At 41.9% G+C, this 23,867-nt stretch overlaps 1 protein-coding gene across 2 annotated transcripts; it reads right to left on the bottom strand.

Annotated features, from left to right (window-relative positions):
• Positions 1-378: 378 nt before the first annotated feature.
• LOC149011256 (plant UBX domain-containing protein 10-like) lies at positions 379-22,959 on the bottom strand. 2 transcript variants are annotated; one of them, XM_089162953.1, is made up of 4 exons: positions 22,197-22,959; positions 21,826-22,002; positions 21,473-21,682; positions 379-466 (listed from the first exon to the last, which is right to left on the bottom strand). In XM_089162953.1, exons 1-4 carry the CDS (start codon positions 22,794-22,796, stop codon positions 449-451), a joined length of 1,005 nt encoding a protein of 334 aa, XP_089019079.1. In that variant the 5' UTR covers positions 22,797-22,959; the 3' UTR covers positions 379-448. The 2 variants fall into 2 exon arrangements, with proteins under 2 accessions (XP_089019079.1, XP_089019078.1); XM_089162952.1 differs by lacking the exon at positions 379-466 and adding an exon at positions 20,726-21,378.
• Between the last annotated feature and the right edge of the window lie 908 nt (positions 22,960-23,867).

Raw genomic sequence — 23,867 nt, 5'->3', positions numbered from 1 at the left:
AGTATTGGCGCATGTTGTCACATCCTCCGAGCCGGTACCCTAACTGGCATACCCGAGAGTGTGATCCACAGCCCTAAAGATCAAGTTTAGGAACGATCATATCCATTTAGCACAATAACATAATCAAAAGCAAGAACAAATCATTGTATTCTAATAAGTTAATAATAAAATTCAAGAAAAGATCTCAAAAGAATCACTAAGAATATCAGAGTGCGAAAACATGATACCAAATCAAAAGACAACTGTAGAGTATAGCGGAAATATACTCCACAACATATGCGGAAGGTAGATCGAAATCTAAGTAAAGCTCTAAGCTAATACAAGTAAAGTAAAAGATAAGTCTAAAAGAAACAAGAGAAATCTAATCCACATCTTATGTCTGCTCTTCTTCATCTTCAGTCTTCATCTTCTTCACCTTGCCCTTCCTTATATGGACCGTCATCATATTTCAAACCTGCAGAGAAGTCTAACAAAAGATATGGTACAAAAGGAGTGAGTTTCGAAAGAAACCCAGTAAGACAGTTAAATCCACAATAACATAAATGGCAGGATTTCAGAACAAACATAAATGCAATATGGTATGAGACAAACAATAAATGTATGAATCTAACTCTATGTATGCTGGTCTCTATTGGCAGACATGCTTTAAGTCATAGCACCACACTTCTTTGGTTAGGTCAATCACACAACGCCTTTTGGTAGTGGGTCCGGCATCCCTCGGGACATTCCATGGCTGGGGGTTAAGTCACCTCTCTCTCACATCACCATTGGTCTAAGTACTGGCGCATGTCAGGGTAAAGCCTAGCCAAATGCAAGTCTTCTACTTAGTTATATCAAGTCAGATCCAGATACGTCCATTCCTCGCCCTTGGCGATCCTTTCCGGTATCCTTCACACTAGAGTCCTCATAGTCCCTGACTACGGACTCATCAACCCTATTGGTTATCCACATATGGTAAACGGGAAGCTCTCACGTCCCCTCATGGATTGGTTACCGGTCTTGAGCGCCCGTGAGCCCAAGTCTATCCATATGCAACCCTACCAATAAATGGCCCCCACAATGTGATTCCTGTCCTCTCACGGGTTGGTTACCGGTCTTGAGCGCCCATGAATCTCCATTGCTACCACGGGTCGTTCGGTCTCAATACCCCTCCGATTAGGGTCTGACATAACGGGACATCCTAGCCAAACACTACTAGACAGTCCTAAATATGTCATCCAACAGTTTAGGAAGGTTTCCAGAGGGCATCTCCGGAAACATCCCATAATATTCCCGTAGTTGTCCAAGGACAGAAGTGTCAAAAGGACACCTCTCCTTCCCGAACCATACTTAATCAATCACATTCACAAATCAATCATATCATACACATTTACAGTATATAGAAAATATACCATAATAAGATTCATCTCATATACAGTTGACAAATAAAGACTTTCATAAACTAAAGAAAGCAAGTAAATAATGCTACTGTAATTGAAGTAAATACAGCAGTAATATATTCATAAAGGAATCTAATTATGGTAACAAATCCGAAAGATTCTAATATAGAAACTAAAATCACACAATCTATGCTATTATAGAAGTAACCATCCTTACCTTATATAACTTCAAGAGAATCTCCAAGGATCAAGGAGAATCTTCCTAAACTTGGCAAGAAGGTCCTAAACAAGTATATATATCATATTAGGAAAGAAACCTAGAAGGAAAGATATCAAAACATCCAAAACAGACCAAATATGAGGTTACTGTCCTCATTGGTCGATTGACTTGGTCTACTGCCTCAGTCGACCAATGAGTCGACCAATAGAGACAGTGGCCTTCAAAATCAGAGTTTGTAGAATATAGAACCGAATTTGGTGGCTCAAAAGGGTACCAAACAAGGGGGAAACTACTATGAAAGTATCCTAGTATATAGAGGACTTCAAAACACTAATAAAATCAAGTCTTCAAGTTACAAATTAGGAAACAAAAGTTACCATAATTAGATCAATCATGGTTCTTGAAGAATTCATAGTAAAAATCATGGACAAGAACAATAGGATGATGGATCATTGATTGTGATAAAGAAATCATGAAAAGCATGCATAGATCTTCAAGAAAAATAGATCTAAGACTGAAGAACATGAATCTAAATAAGGAAACAAAACTTACCATAAATGTATAAGTCATGGTTCTTGGAAAAAGCATGGTATGATCAAGAAGAAAGAACTAGAGATTGATAGGTTACAACTCTTGTAAAGAAAACACAACGATTGACTACTAATATGATCAATAAAACAGATCTAAGAAGATCAGAATTTGAATAAAAAGATGAACAAAGACAAGATCATGATTTAGATCATGATTCCTTCAAAAGCTTGCATTGATCATGATTAAGATCATTGCATTAGCCATTAATCCTTAGGAAGATCATGAGGGATGAGTAGAGAGATGTTTGCAACAGAGAATGCAGCATCTTCTCTACTATGTCAGCCCAAAAAGGAAAGAAAAATAGAGATGGAGAAGAAGAAGAGAGTGTAGACATACCTTTGATGCAACAGGAAGAAGATTACTTGAGTTTTTGCGAGGGATCAACCAAGGATGCAAGGAAATTGATTAGAATGGAGTTCTAACTCGTTCCAGAGGCTTAGGAGGCAGAGGAGACGAACTAATCCCGAGATTGGACTTAAATAGAGCAACAAATACCTAAATCTGGAAAATAGATCTCATTGGTCGATTGGATTGGTCTACTGGCCCAGTCGACCAATCAGTCGACCAATGGAGACAGCAAGTTACATATTGCACTGTTTTGGTCATAACTTCTTCGTTTGAAGTCCGATTGATCCGAAATTTGAAAGGGAACTTCACACACACATACTAAGACTATCTAGCATGAATTTGACATCATCCATGGTCCAAAAATCAATACTTTATAAATTGAGAACATGAGTTTCTAAATTGGAAACAACATGGTTCTCATAGCAAACTCTCCATGGATTCAAGGGAAGAATTAGAGAGAACAAGGCTTCTCTCTAATGGAATATCAAGAACATATCAGAGGCAAGAATAACTAAATAGAAAATCAAAAGAATGCTAATCCTAGAATGAGAGGAATCAAAAATAGAAACTTACTAGAATGCTTATATCAATGGTCAACATAGAAGGCTAAAATGGCTAGAAAGAAAGGGGAATTGATTCAAAGAGATGAAATACATTAGAACAGCAGTAAGGCTAAGATCAAACATGTTAAACATTAATTAGAAAAGAAGCTACAGTTGAATGAATCTGCTGTCCAAAATTCAATCAAAATCAGTGAAGAATTGAGGAGATTCACCATGTGGTTTCAAGGAATGCATAGAGTGATTGGGGGTTCACTCTGAGACATAAGGAGATTAGAGAATAGGTAGTTATAGTAGTGTAACACCCTCTCCACAATCAGAACATCAAGATAGAACAGTAAGAAGAAGAAAAGAGAGAAGAAGGAGACAGAACACTGAAATCAAGGTCTAACTTCAAGGTGTAACATTAAACTAACCTTTCTTCACCCAAAATAGATAGGGTGTCCTGGCTAGGTTTGGGCTGGATTTCACACATGTCATGATAAAGCTTAGCCCAATACAAGTCATCTACTCAGTCGTATCAAGTTAGATCCGGATACTTCTATTCCTCCTCAACCATTTAAGATATCTTGGATCCTTTCCGGTATCCTTCACACTAGAGTTAGCGTATTCCCTCTCAGACTACGGACTCATCAACCCTATTGGTCATCCACAAATAGTAGATGGGAAGCTCTCACGGATCATTTCACCGGTCTTGAGTGCCCGTGAGCCCAAGTCTAGCCATTTGCAACCCTACCAATAAATGGCTCCCACAATGTGGTTCATGACCTCTCACGGATCATTTCATCGGTCTTGAGTGCCCACAAATCCCCATTGCTACCACGGGTCGTTCGGTCTCAATACCCTTCCGATTCGGGTCTGACACGACAAGGACATCCTAGCCACACCACTAGACAGTCCTATGTATGTCATCCAATAATCCGGGAAAATGTCGATGGGCATCTTCGGAGAACATCCCATACTATTCCCTCCGATGTCCAAGGACAAAAGTGTCAATAGGACACTCCCCAATCCCAAATTATACCTAAGCAAGCACATGCTCATTTTCATCTTACCATATATCGATGATACATCATCATATTGAGAAATACGTCATAACATCACATGATCAAGTGTATAAGTAAATGACAAGTATAAATAGACGTGATAAATAAAGTAATTAAGCATGGTGCTATTGTCATAAGGTAACTACAGAAGTCATATGATGTCTAGAATCAACTAATAAGTTAAGCCTACTAAGTTGCCAATATCAGTGTAATATTCACATAGTCTATGTCATATGGGTACCGTCCTTACCTTAAGTCGCGATGATGATAATTCAATAATCTGAAAAGAATGATCCAAAAATGGTATTAAGACCCTAGACAAACATAAATGAAAGGTTAGAAAAGAAATCGGAAAATCGGAGGTCGAATGGGTCAAATCGGACAAGAATACAGTTCAGCACCTACTTGGTTGATGCTCCTTGGTTGATGGGATCTAGCAAAGAGCATCGACCAAACAAGCTTCGGGGCTGCAAGGTGGATTTTGGTGATTTGGTCCGAAATTTGTCTTCCGAGGCTCGGATCGATCCGAAACTTGGAGGGATGATTAATAACTGTATAAGAACACTACCTAGCAAGTATTATCATAATCCAATGGCCCAATTGAAAAAAACCAATTTGAAATCCAATGTTCTATATGCTAAACATCAAGTTTCATAATGAAATCAATGCAATTGTAAGGGAAATCAGGGATTCAATCAAGAGAATGATAAGCAATAGATTAGGAATGATTACTAACATATAATCAAACCTAGCATACATTAGAAATCAGTTTTGGAGATGAAATCATGTTGCTATGAAGGAGTTTCATAAGGAAGACAAGGTTAAGAATCGATATGAGATGCATAGTATTGATAGAATGAATGGGGGTTTATAGGAATCAAAAGAGACACTAAAAGAGGTGGTTGCAAGGTTGCAACACCTTCTTCATAGCCCCAACAGAAAGAATAAGATGAGTTAGAAGAAGATTAGAGAGAGAGGAGAGATTACATACCTTGGAGGAGAGATTAGAGAAGAGAGACAATGATTCTTGTAGAAGATCATCACCCAAGCCAAGGAGGAGCCTAAGAGGAGCCTTCTCACGTTCTCAAGTGTTGAAATGAGTAAAATAGGGTTCTAGGTTTCACTTAAAAAGAGGAAAAAATATCCAAAAAGCATCTTTTACTCGAATCTGGGCAGCCTTGATCGATGCTCCTTGGTTGATGGGATCGACCAAGCACAGTTCAACAGAAAACTCAGCAATAGTTCAGCAACTTCGGACAGGGATTCAGCGGGCTATACGCTGTCAAATTGAGTGGGGTTTTCTCCTTCAAGTCAGTCAAGAAGTCTGATTTCCATAAATACTTTCAGATTGAGCACGTGAGTTCATTAGGTACTTAAAATAATTCACTCCTCTTCGATGCGCAAGCAGGATTGGCCAGACATAGTTCAGCAACTTCGGACAAGGATTTGGAGGGCTATACGGGGTCAAATTGAGTGGGGTTTTCTCACACAAGTCAATCAAGAAGTCTAGTTTCAAGAACTACCTTCGGATCGGGCTTGGGATTTCATTAGGTCTACCAACTAAGATTTCCTTCAGTAGGCTGCAGATTCTTAACTAACACTGACGATGCATCTAAGTATGGAGCACCATCAACCATATCCATGGGTTTTGGGTCAAACTCCATGTCTTACATAAAGAGGGCCCACAAGGACTTCTACCTTCACTGAGGGACATTGGATCTACCCTAAGGAAAATGTCAGACATGACCTCCTAAGGCTTTCAAAGATAACAACATTGAAATCAAGATCCGACTTCAAGGTCTAACATTAAACAAGTCTTTTTCACCCAAAAAAAAATAGGGTGTCCTAGCTAGGTTTGGGCTGGATTTCACAAATATAATACACAGCAACACAAGAAGGTGGAAAGGGATTTTTGGGGATTGAGACACCATAAGGCACCATTTCTTTCTTTGTTCTTATATTGGTTTCTCTAATATCCATTGTTTGTGTCAACATTTGCATTTCTCTTATCTTTTCTAACACCTTATGTTATGTCGCTTGTTTAATTGAAAATGTAGGTAGAGCTTTGTGTTTCTATGCGATGAACAATTATCATTGGCCTCTAATATGCAACAAGACAATATTTTGGCCTGTGACACTAAAAAGAAATTAAGTTGAATATTTAAATGAGCATGGTAATTTTTCTATTTAATTGAGGTATGTGGTTGAATGTCACACATAACCAACTCGTCTGGCCCAAATTCTTATTGTCACAAGAGAAAGTTGTTACATGAATCAACTAATTGATTGGATTTCTGGATATTGTTGTTTCCCCCTCTCCCACTTTGATGCAAGTAATCAATTGTGCTCAACAATGTTGGTCCTGGTTAGTTTAGCTATGCTAGAACAATTAAGGCTTGACTTGATTTGTGATTTTGATTTATTTGCTACCTTAGATTCTTGATCAGATGGTTTCGCTTGCTTAAAAAAGTGACAATTCCAATCTGAGAGGTGGCTTAAGCAAACAATGAGAAGGGGGAGGAGAAGTGTAACCTTTGACCTTCATATTTGTGAAAGGAGTAGGGGATTACATTTTAACATGAAGCCTGTATAAAATACTTGGCACTTGGAGAGATTCCATATCAAAGCATGGAAACTAAAAAGCCAACAATTCTATTATCTCTAGGACCAATACAAACAAGCTCTGGATTTCCTCAAGCACTTGCATTTTGTGCTTTCTTCCATGGTTTTGATGCAGCTTTTTTGTAACAATCCATATTGCAGTGGCTGAGAAACTTGGACTGCAGAGATTGCTGCTTGGGAGAGAGAATTGAGAGTGGTTAGAGATGGGACTGAGGGTGCATGATTTGTAGTGATTGGGAATGTAGGAGCCTACCTTTAAATGTTGTCACGTTTGGAGAAGGACTTTTAAGCTCATACTGTGTGGCACTTTTATCCATTTATTAGTGGAATCTTTTTTCCTTAACATATTGTGCCTCATTCTTGGGAGATCTCTTTGTTCGAGCAGGAAATCCATCATCAGATTTTGAGTTACTTTGTGTTTTCTTTTTTGCAGTTGTTGGATTTTGAGTTACTGAGGACCTAACCCATCAGAGAAGTAATTTCATCATATTTGCATTTTAGGGAATAGGAGCATGATCTAAAATTGTTGAGCAAACTGAGACACTTAGCTATGTATTTTGTTTTTGGTCTAAGTTATTTCATTGATGTGGGGTTGTACAACACATGTGCTGGCTTCTTTCTTTATTAAGTTCTTGAAATATCAAATTACATTGTATAAAATTAACATGTGGATGAATGGGTTTAAAATAGGATTGCAGGAATATGTTTTTTCTAAATAAAATAAATATTTTTTGGCGATGGTTTCAAGACCATTGCGCAAAAGGTCTACAGGTTTCCGAGACTATCATGACTTTTGGTGACGATTATGTAATTATCGTTGCAAAATATGATATTTTTGCCCACGTTTTATTAAGAGCCGTCGCCAAATAAGAATATATTTTGTGATGGTTAAAAGCGTTGTTGAAAATATTTTTCAAGTCGGTGCCCGAAAAGTGTCGCCAATTTTCTGCAATGATAATTGTTGCGTCTAGAACTTCTTCGAGAGTCGGATATTGAGATGACCACCTTAAGTGCTCTCCAACCAAGTTGGAATAACTGAGATGCCTGCACACACAAAGAAAGCAAGAACGGTCCGGCCTAGTATTGGCCGGGGAACCGCCTCCGACGCTCAAATCAGCCTAGGTAACAATAATGGTTCTTGAGAGAGTTCTCAAGAACGTAATGAGTAAGTACTCAAATGAAAGTTCTCGTTACCTTTCTCCATGTTGGAGGTAGGTTTATATAGAAGTTACCTGGAGGCGGCGATTCCTTAGATTCCGGATCGATAGTTGAGGAGTGAGTGGAGTAGTGGAATAACGGCTCCTTCTTTGTCGCACCTGATAACGCCGTTATGCTGACTCACCTCCCCAATTCTCGGAATAGATATGCTGAGTGTTTATGCGTAACTAACTCTTCTTGACTTAGTCAAGAGAGTCTTCTGAGAAATGCTAGAGTTGGATATTTTTCCCAAGTGTGGCACTTCTCCAACGAAGAAACGAGCCTGCCCAAGAGGGAGGTATCTCTCCCGAATGAGGCCCTCGGGACCTTCTTCAAGGATGAGATGCACCCGCCCATGGGGGTGCCTTTCTCTCCCGAGATGGGGACTCGGGACTCTAGCTCCCCACAACAGAGCCCCCCATTCCGTGCGATCGGTTTCTCGAGTGTATGGAATGCTTTTCTCATACCTCTTTGAAGGTTTCTTCTTTTGAAGAAATTCCAATGCGTCGTCTTGAATGATAGCCATCATTTCTCTAAAGTCTCGTCGAGTCGAGAAGCCCCCAGCCTGGTTCTCCGAGAGATGCCATTGCCTTTATTAAGGGTGACTACCCGAGTGAGGTCCCAAGTGTGACGCCTTAGAAATTCCATCTCATGAGAGTCTCACTTGGATTTTCATAAGAGGTGGGGAAAACTCCCGAGTGGCTACCCGAGCGAGGTCCCGAGTGTAACGCCATTGAATAATTCCATCTCATGAGAGTCTCACTTGGACTTTCATAAGAGGTGGGGAAAACTCCCGAGTGGCTACCCGAGCGAGGTCCCGAGTGTAACGCCATTGAATAATTCCATCTCATGAGAGTCTCACTTGGACTTTCAAAAGAGATGGGGAAAACTCCCGAGTGGCTACCCGAGCGAGGTCCCGAGTGTAACGCCATTGAATAATTCCATCTCATGAGAGTCTCACTTGGACTTTCATGAGAGGTGGGGAAAACTCCCGAGTGGCTACCCAAGCGAGGTCCCGAGTGTAACGCCATTGAATAATTCCATCTCATGAGAGTCTCACTTGGACTTTCATGAGAGGTGGGGAAAACTCCCGAGTGGCTACCCGAGCGAGGTCCCGAGTGTAATGCCATTGAATAATTCCATCTCATGAGAGTCTCACTTGGACTTTCATAAGAGGTGGGGAAAACTCCCGAGTGGCTACCCGAGCGAGGTCCCGAGTGTAGCGCCATTGAATAATTCCATCTCATGAGAGTCTCACTTGGACTTTCATGAGAGGTGGGGAAAACTCCCGAGTGGCTACCCGAGCGAGGTCCCGAGTGTAATGCCATTGAATAATTCCATCTCATGAGAGTCTCACTTGGACTTTCATAAGAGGTGGGGAAAACTCCCGAGTGGCTACCCGAGCGAGGTCCCGAGTGTAGCGCCATTGAATAATTCCATCTCATGAGAGTCTCACTTGGACTTTCATGAGAGGTGGGGAAAACTCCCGAGTGGCTACCCGAGCGAGGTCCCGAGTGTAACGCCATTGAATAATTCCATCTCATGAGAGTCTCACTTGGACTTTCATGAGAGGTGGGGAAAACTCCCGAGTGGCTACCCGAGCGAGGTCCCGAGTGTAACGCCATTGAATAATTCCATCTCATGAGAGTCTCACTTGGACTTTCATGAGAGGTGGGGAAAACTCCCATGTGGCTACCCGAGCGAGGTCCCGAGTGTAGCGCCATTGAATAAATCCATCTCATGAGAGTCTCACTTGGACTTTCATGAGAGGTGGGGAAAACTCCCGAGTGGCTACCCGAGCGAGGTCCCGAGTGTAGCGCCATTGAATAATTCCATCTCATGAGAGTCTCACTTGGACTTTCATGAGAGGTGGGGAAAACTCCCGAGTGGCTACCCGAGCGAGGTCCCGAGTGTAACGCCATTGAATAATTCCATCTCATGAGAGTCTCACTTGGACTTTCATGAGAGGTGGGGAAAACTCCCATGTGGCTACCCGAGCGAGGTCCCGAGTGTAACGCCATCGAATAATTCCATCTCATGAGAGTCTTACTTGGACTTTCATGAGAGGTGGGGAAAACTCCCGTGTGGCTACCCGAGTGTAACGCCATTGAATAATTCCATCTCATGAGAGTCTCACTTGGACTTTCATAAGAGGTGGGGAAAACTCCCGAGTGGCTACCCGAGCTAGGTCCCGAGTGTAGCGCCATTGAATAATTCCATCTCATGAGAGTCTCACTTGGACTTTCATGAGAGGTGGGGAAAACTCCCGAGTGGCTACCCGAGCGAGGTCCCGAGTGTAACGCCATTGAATAATTCCATCTCATGAGAGTCTCACTTGGACTTTCATAAGAGGTGGGAAAACTCCCAGTGGCTACCCGAGCGAGGTCCCGAGTGTAACGCCATTGAATAATTCCATCTCATGAGAATCTCACTTGGACTTTCATAAGAGGTGGGGAAAATTCCCGAGTGGCTACCCGAGTGAGGTCCCGAGTGTAACGCCTTTGAACTCTCTTGGGTTCTTCGTTGATTTGAAGAGCGCTCCTGGGTTCTTAAGCTTGTTAAGAACTCTCCTGGGCTCTTCTTAAGAACGCTCTTGGGTTCTTGAACTTGTCAAGAACTCTCTTGGGTTCTTCGTTGATTTGAAGAGCGCTCTTGGGTTCTTAAGCTTGTTAAGAACTCTCCTGGTCTCTTCTTAAGAACGCTCTTGGGTTCTTGAATTTGTCAAGAACTCTCTTGGGTTCTTCGTTGATTTGAAGAGCGCTCCTGGGTTCTTAAACTCGTTAAGAACTCTCCTGGGCTCATTGTAAGAAATGCTTGTGTCTTCTTCGCTATAACTTTCTTTTCAAGAAAAAGGATGTCAAAAATGGAGACGTAGACTTTATTGAGAATCAAATGGTCTTTCGACTTGCTTGCATTTTCTGACATAGTCCACGGCATCTTTCTGAATAGTCGGCCAATAAAGGCCTTGGCGTATTATTTTGTGGGCTAAAGCACGACCTCCCATATGCGCTCCGCATATTCCTTCGTGTACTTCGGCTAAGGCATATTGAGCTTGAGAAGGGCCAACACACTTTAGAAGAGGCTGTGAAGGGGGGGGGGGGATTTTGGCGGGTAAAGGGGGGTTATACACCTAGCCCAAATCTAGCCCGGAAACCCGATCTATTTTGCGTGAAGTAGGTTTTGTTTAATGTTGACTTTGAAGTTTGACCGTGATTTCAGTTTTTCTATCTTTGAAAATCTTAGGAAGATGTCTTTGTGGGCCATCTCAGTAGAAGATATGGTGTTTGACCCAAAACTCATGGATATTGATGATGGTGTTTCCTTATGGAAACCTTATTTGATTTGGTGTTGAACTATTTATTTGTGAAGAAGACCTTGGTTGATGGACCTAAAGCTTAGTTGGACCTGGTTTGAAGACTTCCCTCCATACTAGGTAAGTAGTACGATGTATTGAAAGAAGCCCATCCAAAAATATTGAAGTTTGGCCCATTAAATCCTTTGTTTTGAATAAGCTGTCCAGGCAGTGGCATTTTGGTAAATATCTGTTTTGAAGGTTTTCAAAAGCTTTATTTCTTTTAATTTCGTGGTAAACTATTCCCACCATGTTTCTAAACCTCTTGATAGCATGGGATCGACCTTTGAACTTCTTCTTTGGCGACCAATCAACCAACAGGGTCAGTTTGGTCAGTTTGGTGAAACCCTAGTAACTCTTGAACTCTTTGTGCTATTTAAAAGGGGGAACTCCATGTGTTTCACTCTCAATCTGTTTCTAAGCCTTGGGAGAACGTGGGAAGATCCCTATAACCTCTCCTTCGAAGCCAAGAAAGATCCTCAAGCATCTCTTCAGATTTCTTCATCGGTTTCTCTTCTAAAATGTTGGTATTCAATTCGCTTCTTCTTTAATTCATTCTTTCTTCTCTACTTCTGATTTTCTGATCATGAGAAGGGTATTACACTGCTGTAATAACCTCTTCTTTAATTCTTTTAGCCCTAGAGTGAATCCCCCAATTCACTCTATGATCTTGAAGCCATATGGCAATGACCCTTGAATTTGATTCCACCAAAGCTCTTAATGATACTTTCCCTAATTTCCTACCTATCTTTATTATTGTGGGGAAGGTCTCATATTATTACCATGACCTTCCCTTGTGTCCTCATGATTGAGGAGTTGATCCTTGTTTTTCTTTGGAACAATTGGCAACCCTTTTATTTTCTATTAATTCATTGGACCCTCCCCAAAACCTTTCTTGATTGTAAATTCCTTGCCCTAAGGGTGAATCTTTATTCTCCTTAGTCTTTTCGTGGGATACACGGATTCTTGTTAGTAAATCCCTAATTGTATGATTTGAATTTGTTTCCCTTCACTTTAATTGAGAACCTTATTTTCTCTCATTAGTAGACCCTTTCTAATTCCATTCTTTATTTTGAAATACTAATGAGATTTTCCTTTATCTATCTTGGGTTGTTTTTATGAGAATTAATTATGGGCAACTCTCATGGGAGGTAACCAACTCTCATGAGAGGTAACCATATATGAAACCCTATTGTTCTTTTATTTGTTGGAAACTCCCCAACACCTTTTTCAGATTGTGCATTCTTTGTTTCTCTTTCCCATGGGTGAATCATGATTCGTTATTTCTCTTTCCCTTGGGTGATATTTGTGTTAACCTAAACTTGATCACTATATTTTCTTCATGATCCATGTTTAACCTAATTAGGATTTCTAATTATTCTTTCTTCGTTCTTGTTCTTGATTGAGATCGGGGAAAAAGATGATGCATCCTTGCAACCATCTATTCCATGATCTCATTCTATTCTTTGAGATCTATGATCATCATCATGATCTTAACCCTAGCTAATAGATTCTTGAAACCTTAACCCTAACCCTTGAATGATCTTTCTGGAAACCTCTTGTAACCTTCCATGTGAGGGAAACCTCATGGGTAATGTTTCTGTTAACATAAACTAGATTTCCTATGATTTCTTGTTATTTTCTTGATAACAATCATTCCCTCTCTTTCCGTGATCATAACCTTTTCATGAGCCATATGTTATGATGAAACCCTAACCTCTTTGTTACAAACCTATTATGATTGATTTTTCGGACTATGATCTCCCCCATGTCTTCATTTGGGTTTGGTTGTACTTGGTCTTCAACCCCATGAGCAAAGCACCCTTGTATAGCAATATACTTGGGGGCGGTTACTAGTGGCGGTTGATTAAACCAAGCGACCGCCTTAAGCGACCGCCCGGTTCTGCTTGCGGGAAAATGCCCTATTTTGCCCCCTATTCGTTATAAATAGCATCCCTCGCCCTATTAATGCATTATTATGTTCGGGAGTGCTATTTTGGGCGATTAGGCGGCAGTGGAATCGTGCGGGATTCATCTCTGAAGTGCTGTTAATGATATAAAACCTTTTCTCTTTTATTCTTGGTGATTCTGATTAAGGTAATGAATCTCCATCTGCAATTCTCTTCTTTTTAACCTCTGATTGATATGAACCCATCCCCTTTTTGTTGGTGGTTACCCATTTGATTTGTTGTATCTCCCTTTCCAATGTTCTTGATGAGATCCTGTCCAGAAACGAATCCCCGCATTTGTTTAATGGATGGATCCCATCAAGGGGAATGATTTGGGTAATAAATCTTTGTTAATTCTAGGGTTTCTTGTTACCCCCTTGTTCTAGACTTATTAAGCTTGAATTTCGGACTAAGATCATCCCAAAACGGATTGAAATCGGATGATAAAAAGTCTGATTTTCGGAGTTGGAAACTGTCTGAAACATGGGCGGTCGCTTGTGGAGGTCACTTAACTTAAGCAACCGCCACAAGCAACCGGCTGGTTTCCAGTAACTGTGTAGGTTTGATTTTTGAATTGTTTTGACTCTTGACTCTTATACATTCTTGTAACCCTATGCATAGGTGTTCTCTGTTTCAAATAAAAGTCTTATAATAGTTTTTGGATTGCAAGTTAGAGGACTTCTACTAAATTACAGGTAAGGACATGCATTCTTATTTATATGCAATTACATATACATGATTGATTCTGTTGTTCTATTTACTATTCTTTGATCATGTAACTTGCTGTAATTGTATAAAGTATGTGAATCTTATTGTACACTTGTTGTTTGTGGTATTCCTTGATGTACTTCATCTTTTATGATATTGCACAACTGTTCATAATATGATAAAGAGTGATGTAGTGTGATTGTGATGGAAGGGGTATTCCATTGGGATATCTTGGCTTGGGATATCAGAAGGCTGTGGAATGGGACACATGCCCGCTGATGTCTCCAAAGCACTATCATGATTACTTGATGACATACTTAGGGAGTCTAGAATTGCATGGCTAGGTACCCCACATGCTATTACCCTTTCGGCAGGGGAATTGAAGCCGGGTGACCCGTGACAATGGTGACGTGACTATGTTTCATCCAACAGCGGTAACCAGTCCGTGCGGAGACTCAGTGGTCCACTATTGGTCATGTAATGGTAGGGTTGCATATGTTAGGGTTGGGCTCATGGACGTCCAAGGAGCGGACCGGGTGTCGCGAGGAGTCATGAGAGCATCCGCCCCAATAATATGTGGATGACCATAGGGTTAAGGAGTGGAGTCCAACAGAGGTAGCCAGTCCGTGAGGATTCACACTCCTAGGTTGCGAAGGATACTGAACCGAGTTGGTTGGTGCCATAGGGGAAGTATCTGGACTTCATATAGTATGTTACCATTATGACCTTGCATTGGATTAGAAACCCCGACATGCGCCAGTACTCATTGCCAATGGTCGTGGTGAGAGAGTGTTGACTTAACCCCCAGCCACGGTTTAGTGAGCCAGGTGTGGACTTACCCCTTTGCCCAGGATCCCTACAGAGGTAACCAGTCCTTGCCGGATCAGAGTGATGAGACTTACCCAAAGGAGGGCTGGTGTATATCTTAAAGCATGTCAGCCATTAGAGACTTGCATAGTTAGATCTTAGTAGCATTCATATTTCTGCATATCATCCATATCATTTCATATGTGCATTCGTGGATTGTATTGACATATATATGAGAATTGCTTGTTCCTTACTGAGTTCGTTGGAACTCATTCCTTTCATTGTATGTATTATATAAACTGTACAGATGGTTGCACAACATCAGAAGTTGGAGATGATTCGTATGAAAGAGCCTTCTCGTTTGAAGCTGATGTGGCAAAGACAGTGATACATGAACTTGCAGAGCATGAAGCCTCCTGAAGATGAAGACTATTTAGTTACTTATTTTGCTTCCGCTGAACTCGATATTACTTTTGATTCTTGATCTTCCTTCTTTCGTTCGTTCTTGGATTTTTATTGGAGTATTTGGACTCCTGTAACCTTTTTATTGATTATTGTATTATTCTTGCTCTTGATTCATGTATTTGTATTTATTATTATTGATAGACTAAAACCATGGATCCTGTGACGGATCGCACCCACGGGTTGTCGGGCGGGTAACCCGGGCCTGGCGGGCGGGGTGTGACAGCTTTATCTCAAGATGATCGAAATAATGGCGACAATTATCAATTTTGGCTAAGTAATTTGCCATTCTTGTTTCCTTTGCCTCGTACACGCCATGAAACTTGATTCACGATCAACTGCGAGTCGCTTCGGACTTCCAATTCTCGGACTCTTAGGGCTCGGGCAAGTCTTAATCCTGCTAGTAGGGCTTCATACTCGGCCTCATTATTAGAGGCTTTAAAGTTGAATCTTAAAGCATAATGAATAGTGAATCCATCCGGGCTGATAAGCATTAGTCCTGCTCCACTCCCCGAAGAGTTGCTTGAGCCGTCAACATGTAAAGTCCATAACTCTGGACCGGGTGAATTTTGTACTCCCGAACTAGGCATGCTATTCTCAAGAATGAAGTCGGCCAGAACTTGTCCCTTTATGGCTGGACGAGTTCTATACTCAATTTGATACTCGCTCAACTCAATAGCCCATGTGACCATTCTTCCGGCTAAGTCTGGTTTCTGTAGTATCTTCTTCAACGGGAAGTTGGTCAAGACTACAATTGGATGAGCTTGGAAGTACGGTCTGAGTTTCCGAGATGCGATTACAAGTGCTAAGGCTTGTTTATCCACATCCGGATATCGTGTCTCGGCATCTATTAAAACATGACTTATGAAATAGACAGGATTTTGTGAAGTACCTTCTTCTTTTACTAAGACCACGCTTACTGCCGCTGGAGAAATGGCTAAGTATGTGAATAATTGTTCTCCCGTTGAAGGTCGGGCTAAGAGAGGTGGAGTCCCGAGCTTCTCCTTCAATTTCTCGAACGCTTGCTGACATTCATCGGTCCATAAGGTATCCTTTGCCTTCCCGAGCTCTTTAAGAGCTTTGAAGAAAGGCAAGCATTTCTCACCCGATCGTGAGATAAATCTGTTTAAGGCTGCTACTCTTCCGGTTAGACATTGGATGTCTCTAACCGTCCTTGGTGACTCCATCTCGAGCAAGGCTTTGATTTTCTCCGGGTTTGCCTCAATTCCTCTTCGGGATACCATAAACCCAAGGAATTTTCCGGATGAAACTCCAAAAGCACATTTCTCCGATTTAGCCTCATCTGGTATGTTCTCAAAGTATCAAAAACTTCTTCAAGATCTTCCAGATGATTTCTTCGGACGGTACTCTTTATGAGCATATCATCCACATATACTTCCATATTTCTTCCTATTTGGTCTTTGAAGACTTTGTTTACCATTCTCTGATAAGTGGCTCCAGCGTTCTTCAACCCGAATGGCATTACTTTATAAAAGTAACTTTCTCGATCCGTCATGAAGGTCGTATCCTTCTCGTCCTTGGGATTCATCATAATTTGATTATATCCCGAATAAGCGTCCATGAAGCTCAATACTTCATGTCCTGCTGTAGCGTCGATCAAAAGGTCGATCCGAGGAAGTGGATAGCAATCCTTTGGGCATGCTTTATTCAAGTCCGTGTAATCTGTACACATTCTCCATTTTCCGTTGGCTTTCTTCACCATGACTACATTCGCCAACCAAGTTGGACATTCTATGGGTTTTATAAAACCCGATTGCTCTAGTTTCTCCACTTCGGTCCTGATGGCAGCATGTTTCTCGAGCGAAAAATTCCTTCTTTTTTGGATCATTGGAATTGCATCGTCCCTTATCCATAAGCTATGTTCTGCAATTCTTCGATCTATTCCGGGCATGTCTTCGGCCGACCATGCGAATACATCTAGGTTGTTTTGGAGAAACTCGGTGAGCTCTTCCTTGAATTCCGTAGGTTGTTCGGACCCGATCATAGTCCCTCTCTCGGGAAGATCCGGATGAAGTTGAATTCGCTCAAGCTTTTCAACTGGTTCGGCTCTCTGCATAGCTTCTTCATCCCGGTCATCCTGAATTTCAATACTCATTGTATTGCCCGATCTCTCGGCTTTTTTGACTTTCTTAAGATAATTCACATAACATTGTCTGGAGAGTCGCTGATCCGAAGAGCACTCCCCGACTCCCGCTGTGGTTGGAAACTTCAACTTCATATGTGTTGGAGAAACCACCGCCCCTAAGGCGTTAAGAGTTGGCCTCCCGAGTAAAACGTTGTAAGCTGAAAGGTCCCGAACCACCATGAACGTTGCTTGGACGACTGCATCCCTAGGGGAGGTCCCGATCCTTAGATCCAATTGGATAGTCCCTTCGGATATGGCGGACGACCCGGCGAACCCATATAAGTGAGTCCCGCATGGAGTCATCATCTCGTCCTCAAACTTCAATTTCTTAAATGCTTCATAAGATAGTAAGTCGGCGGAAGATCCCGTGTCCACAAGAACTCGGTGAACTTCTCGGTTTGCCAATTTCACTTTGATAACTATAGCATCGTCATGAGGAGAAGTGACGCCCTTGAGATCTTCGTCGGTGAAGGTTATTGGATCTGGGCATAAGTCATTTCTTCGTTTTCTTGGCAATTGCATCGATCCAACGAACCGTGCCTTTTGCTTCGCCTTCTTAATGGATTCTTCCGTCGGATTTCCCAAAACGATGTAAATGGGGGAAAACTCCCGAGTGTCGGGTTTCTTCTCGGGATTCTTATCTCCCTCTCGGGACTTTTGGATCTGAGTCTTTTAGTTGATCTAGGTGGGGACTTCTCTCGATCTTGTCGCTTCTTCTGAAGGTACTTTTCAAGATGCCCTCCTTGGATGAGTTTCTTGATCTCGATCTTTAGATTTCTGCACTCATCCGTATGGTGGCCGTAGTCTTTGTGAAAGCGGCAATACTTTGTCATATTCCTATCTTCGGGTCGGGCTCTTATCTTGCCCGGCCACTTCAAATTTTCGTTATCTCTGATCTGTAATAGAATTTCTGACCTCTTAGTATTAAGAGGTGTAAAGTCTCCATTGGCGAGTCTTTCTTTCCAAACTCCCTTTTTGTCATCTCTTGCCCGAGCATTTGAATTCTAACCTCTTTCTCCATAATTCTTCTTTTCCTTTACGCCTCTCGTAGACTCTTCTCGGGCTTCGATAACTTCTGCAACCATTGCTTGCTTTTGGCATTTCTTGAGAAGTGCTCCATAAGTCCTCGGCTTGTCTTGGAGTAATACCTCGAGCAAACGTCTTTGGGTTATTCCGCTCCATAGTGCATTGTACGCCACCGTGTCATCCAACTCTTCTACCTCGATAGCCACTTTATCGAATTTGAGAAGAAAGTCCCGAACGGACTCATTTGGTTTTTGCCTGATGGCAAAAAGGCTATCTGCTGTCTTCTTACTCCCGATGCAACTTCGGAATCGAGCAATAAATTTTCTCCCGAGTTCTCGAAAGTTTTGGATGGATCTTGGCGGTAGGCTAGAAAACCATTTTATCGCCGGGCCTTTGAGAGATGCCGGGAAAGTTCGGCATAATAGCTCATCTTCTCGGCCAATAACAGCCATGACCGATTTAAAATAACTAATATGTTCTCGAGGATTGGACTTACCTTCAAAGGGAGTGAATGTCGGCATGATAAAGTTCGGTGGAAGAGGTGCTCTCATGACTTCTTCTGAGAAGGGTTCTCTATCAACCACATCATAGTCGTCATCGAGGTCCCGATCATCAAGCCGTCTCTCCATGGCATCTAATCTTCTCCCGAGACCATGCGCCTCTTGACGCTCTTGCGGAGACCGAACACTTCCGAGATCAGAATATTGGGAAGTTGGTCCATGAGAAGATCCATATTGACTAACCGACCCTCTCGGGTTATTAGATCTAGAATGGCCTCTTCCGTGACTTTCTCCTTCTTGCTCCCGAACTCCTTCATTTCTGCGCCCTTTTCTAGGTAAATCTTGAGTTTGTCTAAGCCCAGCCAAACGGTGGAACACACTTCCCCTCGACCGATCCTCTCGGGGACGTGGCTCTTCAATATGCACTCCTTGAGATCTTTCTCCAACCCGTTCGGCTGGTCTCCTTGGTATTCTGGGATTTCTCCTTTCTTCATTCATCGGGCGTTGCCTATCCCGAGTCTGACGGACGGCTTCACGCCTTCGTCCCTCTTGGGAATTTCTGGGGGGTCCGGATGGTACCCCGATCTGATGGACTAAGCCTCGAACAACTCCTTGGAGTTCCAACATTTGTTGTTGGACTTCTCTTTGCATATTCTGCAAATCGGCCACTGTCGCTGGAATAGGAGGTTGACTCGAACCACCTTCTCCAAATGGAGTTGGAATAGTTAACGGGGGATTCTCCGGAACTCCTTCTTGACCTTCCTCTGGAATAGGAATTTGTCGATCTAGAGAAGGGAGAAATTGTTCTTCAACACGTCCGTTTTCTGTCTCCCTTTCTCTCGCTCGAGTGAGAATTTGAGAACTTGCCACCTGAGGTGTGGTACGTCTCGTCATGACTTTTCGTGACGCTTCCCACAGACGGCGCCAAATTGTTGCGTCTAGAACTTCTTCGAGAGTCGGATATTGAGATGACCACCTTAAGTGCTCTCCAACCAAGTTGGAATAACGGAGATGCCTGCACACACAAAGAAAGCAAGAACGGTCCGGCCTAGTATTGGCCGGGGAACCGCCTCCGATGCTCAAATCAGCCTAGGTAACAATAATGGTTCTTGAGAGAGTTCTCAAGAACGTAATGAGTAAGTACTCAGATGAAAGTTCTCGTTACCTTTCTCCATGTTGGAGGTAGGTTTATATAGAAGTTACCTGGAGGCGGCGATTCCTTAGATTCCGGATCGATAGTTGAGGAGTGAGTGGAGTAGTGGAATAACGGCTCCTTCTTTGTCGCACCTGATAACGCCGTTATACTGACTCACCTCCCCAATTCTCGGAATAGATATGCTGAGTGTTTATGCGTAACTAACTCTTCTTGACTTAGTCAAGAGAGTCTTCTGAGAAATGCTAGAGTTGGATATTTTTCCCAAGTGTGGCACTTCTCCAACGAAGAAACGAGCCTGCCCAAGAGGGAGGTATCTCTCCCGAATGAGGCCCTCGGGACCTTCTTCAAGGATGAGATGCACCCGCCCACGGGGGTGCCTTTCTCTCCCGAGATGGGGACTCGGGACTCTAGCTCCCCACAACAATAATATAGATGACAGATGTGGCAACAGAAGGGAAGTGTCGCCTTTTATTTTTGGCTACGGTTTTGTCATTTTTTGTTCCGGCTGTCTTCTTCTCTAGTTTCATGGTGTGATGGTGTTGGGTCTGCATATCCAAAGGTCAGTCCTGTGTTTCATGCTTGTACCAAGCATGTTGAGATTGATTTATATTTGTGACAAAATTGCTAAAGGTATCTTGTGTTTGATATCTTTTTATTGTATACCAGTAAGCTGATATTCTAAGGGCCTCTCTATTTTCCGTTTTCAACTGCTACGTGGCACGTCCCGTGGTATAATGGGTTAGGTTCTTCTATACACTTGTACAGCATTCTATAATCCAGTGTAACCGTTTCTTGTTATCTTTATAAGGGTCTCTGGTCTCTAAGACCTGTCAGAATCATTACATGCTTACACTTTACACAGGAAGATTTCACATTTATGAGGTTTGAGTGTGGACAACCTTGATCTATTATGTAGAATTGAATTTCAGATACATTGTTCATATGTTTACAAGTCTAGCCCGGAGTCATAACTCCTTTGAACACCACTCAGAAGGTAAAGTAGAATCTATTTCAAACAATTCCGGACATTCAAAGTTCTTATTAGAGACTTCCTGTTTCTGTTGGTATGAGAGAAGTGAGTTCAAAGAAGCTCCAAAAACAGGGTAGCTCTAGGATGAAAACCAGCCTCTTTTAGAGTCATTCCCATCTGTTGGAAACCAAAAACTTTCCTCGGGAAGCTAGATATCAGTCTGTAACTTCCTATGCCAGGTACACTTTGTGAATCTATGTATCTGTAGATATCCTGGATCCTGTCTGTGCACAAGAAGCTCTGCTCCCTTCTTTCCCCATTAGGAAATCTTATTAGTATCTACCAAGAAGAGTCGTTTCACTTGTAAGTCATTAATTTGGATAAAATATCAAACCAGAACAATTCATACTGCCTTAAACACCAAAATTACTACCTTGGTTAGTTGTGGTTGCGGTGGATCATTTCCATTGATGATAATTTCCTTTGTTTGCTTTTCTTTGCTAACCGCCACTTTACTGTTCTGTTGCTTCATCGAAGAACTGCCTTGGAGCCGGTCATTTTTAGCCTTAACCTTTGCTTCTAGGGGCTTTTGGATTGAAACTCCTTCTTGTCCAAGAACCTTTCTGCTGCTTCTCTCCTTTTCCTAAATATATAGACCAAGCAGGTTAGTTTTGAATGCTTGATGCTTTGATTAAGTTCTTGTACACTTAAAGTCACCAATTCAAGATCTGGAAATACATACCATGACCTTTTGAAACCGCCCTAACACCCTACTGTAATATGTACCTGATCTCTCCGAAGTGATTCAAGATATGCTGCATCTTGTTCTTCCCGTAGCTTATGATCAGCCTGTCTCGTCTCTGCTAGCATCTTTGCACCTGAAGTGCCAAAGGCAGATCCTTGTTCCTCCATTACCCTCTGTAATATCTCTACAAACTCATTAGGGGAAACTGGTCCCTCCACCTAAACAGACAAGCAGTACACACATACGGTGAGAGACTTACCATCTACCCGAGACCTACATGGCTTAAATTTATGTTTCATCTGTTATTATGAAGCTTTTGATATGTCAAAAAAGTAGAAGTGATTTTCTATGTTAAGAGTGTGGTTGAAACAAGATTTTGAGATCTAAATGATATGCCATATGTGATGTGTACCTGTTGCAGCACAAGTATGTTATCACCAGAGGCAGGAGCTACAATGGCACAGAAAGGGAAGCCAGCTACACCCAAGACTGTAGTCATCTGTAAACCCTCTCCCCTACTCGCCAGTCCACCCCAAGAAACAAAATTGGCATCAAGGAATTGTACCACCACCTCTGAGCATAGAGTACCTCCACAAAACGAGGGCGTAAAAGGGTGACTTGGTGAGTGAAGATACATGAACATCAACTTACGTTCATCTTGTGCTATTTTCAAAGCCTCAGCGAAGCGGCAAGCGTAGAAGAAGGGATGTGACAAACCATAGTGTTCCTCAAAGCTGGCTAAGAAACCCCACTCCTCAGCAATGACAGGAGGCTCTCTGATGGCCTCATGTTGCCACTGCAAGTTCTCTTCCTGATGCTGTTGTTGATGCTGGTGATCTCTCCTACTAGGTTGTGGTGGTGGTGGTAGACCCCCACCCATCATATTCATGCCATGTTCAATGGCTCTAGAGAAACCCCCCACGATGCTCCGTGGGAGGTTTACCATCCTTCGCGCAAGATCGTTGCAAGTGTTAGCAGCTCCTCTTGCTCTTCCATATTCCCTCGGCATCATGAAAGAAATCGCTTTTCTTCGCTGTAAATCTAATCCCAAAACCCAAGACAAAAGAAAAACTCCCGAAACTGTGAATTCAGTCCTTGAGTATTAACTCGAAGAAAAGAATCAAAACATCTTGTGAAGCGAGCTTTCTTTTTGGATCCCGTTTCTGGACTTTTCCTTTCTTAATTGACTGAAAAGCAGCATGGGATTCCAAATTGAAGACACGGACCATTATTGCGCATCCAGTTCACCCTTTATCGATTTGGGGAATCAGAATGTTTTCAGCCTACCCCTAGAAAACATAATTTAGGTTCAGTAATCTAAGGTTAAGTTACAGCAATATGCCAATAATAGTCATCTGAGTGGTTTTACTGCACAGCAAATTTTATTTAATTTTATTCATTTTATTATTATTATTATTTTATTGTTTTTTGAATTGGGAGTACTATATTTAAGGGTGTCGATTCGGTACGGTAACGGTAATTCGGTACGGTATGGTACGGTATTGAATTTGAAAACCTCAAACCATAACCGTACCGTACCATATTTATACGGTACGGTATGAAAACGGTAATTTAAAAAACGGTACGGTATGAAAAAGGTATAAAATCGGTATGGAAAAACAGCACGGTTCGGTTTTGTTACGGTATTGTCTTGCTTCTCTGTTGCCCTCTTCTTCTTGTTTTGTCACTTGTAATGGGTTTTTTATATGGGAACAGTTCTTGCTTTTTTTAAAGTCTAGATATGTGATGGTGGAAGAAGCCACATATGCTGATATGCAATTGCTAAAGCTGCTGAAATGCTTGAGCTCAGCAACATTGCCATGATCTACAAAAACCCATAAAAGAGCAATCATTAAATCTATCCATTATTTTCTGTCATTGCTTGTCAACCAAGGGAGAGGGAATTCTTCTCTCAAGACTTCCAATTCATTCACTAGATTTCTGTCTATTCCATTGCCCCTTCTGACTATGTCTACTTCAGTTTACTTGACTACAGTCCATGTCCACGTTTTCAAACTGAATAAGAAGGGGTAGTTAATAATTAATTAGATCTATAACATTTGATTAATTACTTACCTCAAGC

This window comes from Hakea prostrata, chromosome 7 (genome assembly GCF_041222555.1).
Source record: "Hakea prostrata isolate BN-2017 chromosome 7, UWA_Hpros_2, whole genome shotgun sequence".
Classification (NCBI taxonomy): domain Eukaryota; kingdom Viridiplantae; phylum Streptophyta; class Magnoliopsida; order Proteales; family Proteaceae; genus Hakea; species Hakea prostrata.
This window is presented reverse-complemented; position numbering and strand designations above follow the sequence as displayed.

Excerpts from the sequence above, each read along its gene's own strand:
- LOC149011256 (XM_089162952.1), bottom strand. The coding sequence starts at position 22,796 with ATGATGCCGAGGGAATATGGAAGAGCAAGAGGAGCTGCTAACACTTGC. Across the intron at positions 22,003-22,196 it reads ACATACTTGTGCTGCAACAG|GTGGAGGGACCAGTTTCCCC; the intron begins GTACACATCACA and ends TTGTCTGTTTAG. Across the intron at positions 21,379-21,472 it reads CGCAACCACAACTAACCAAG|ATACTAATAAGATTTCCTAA; the intron begins GTAGTAATTTTG and ends TCTTCTTGGTAG.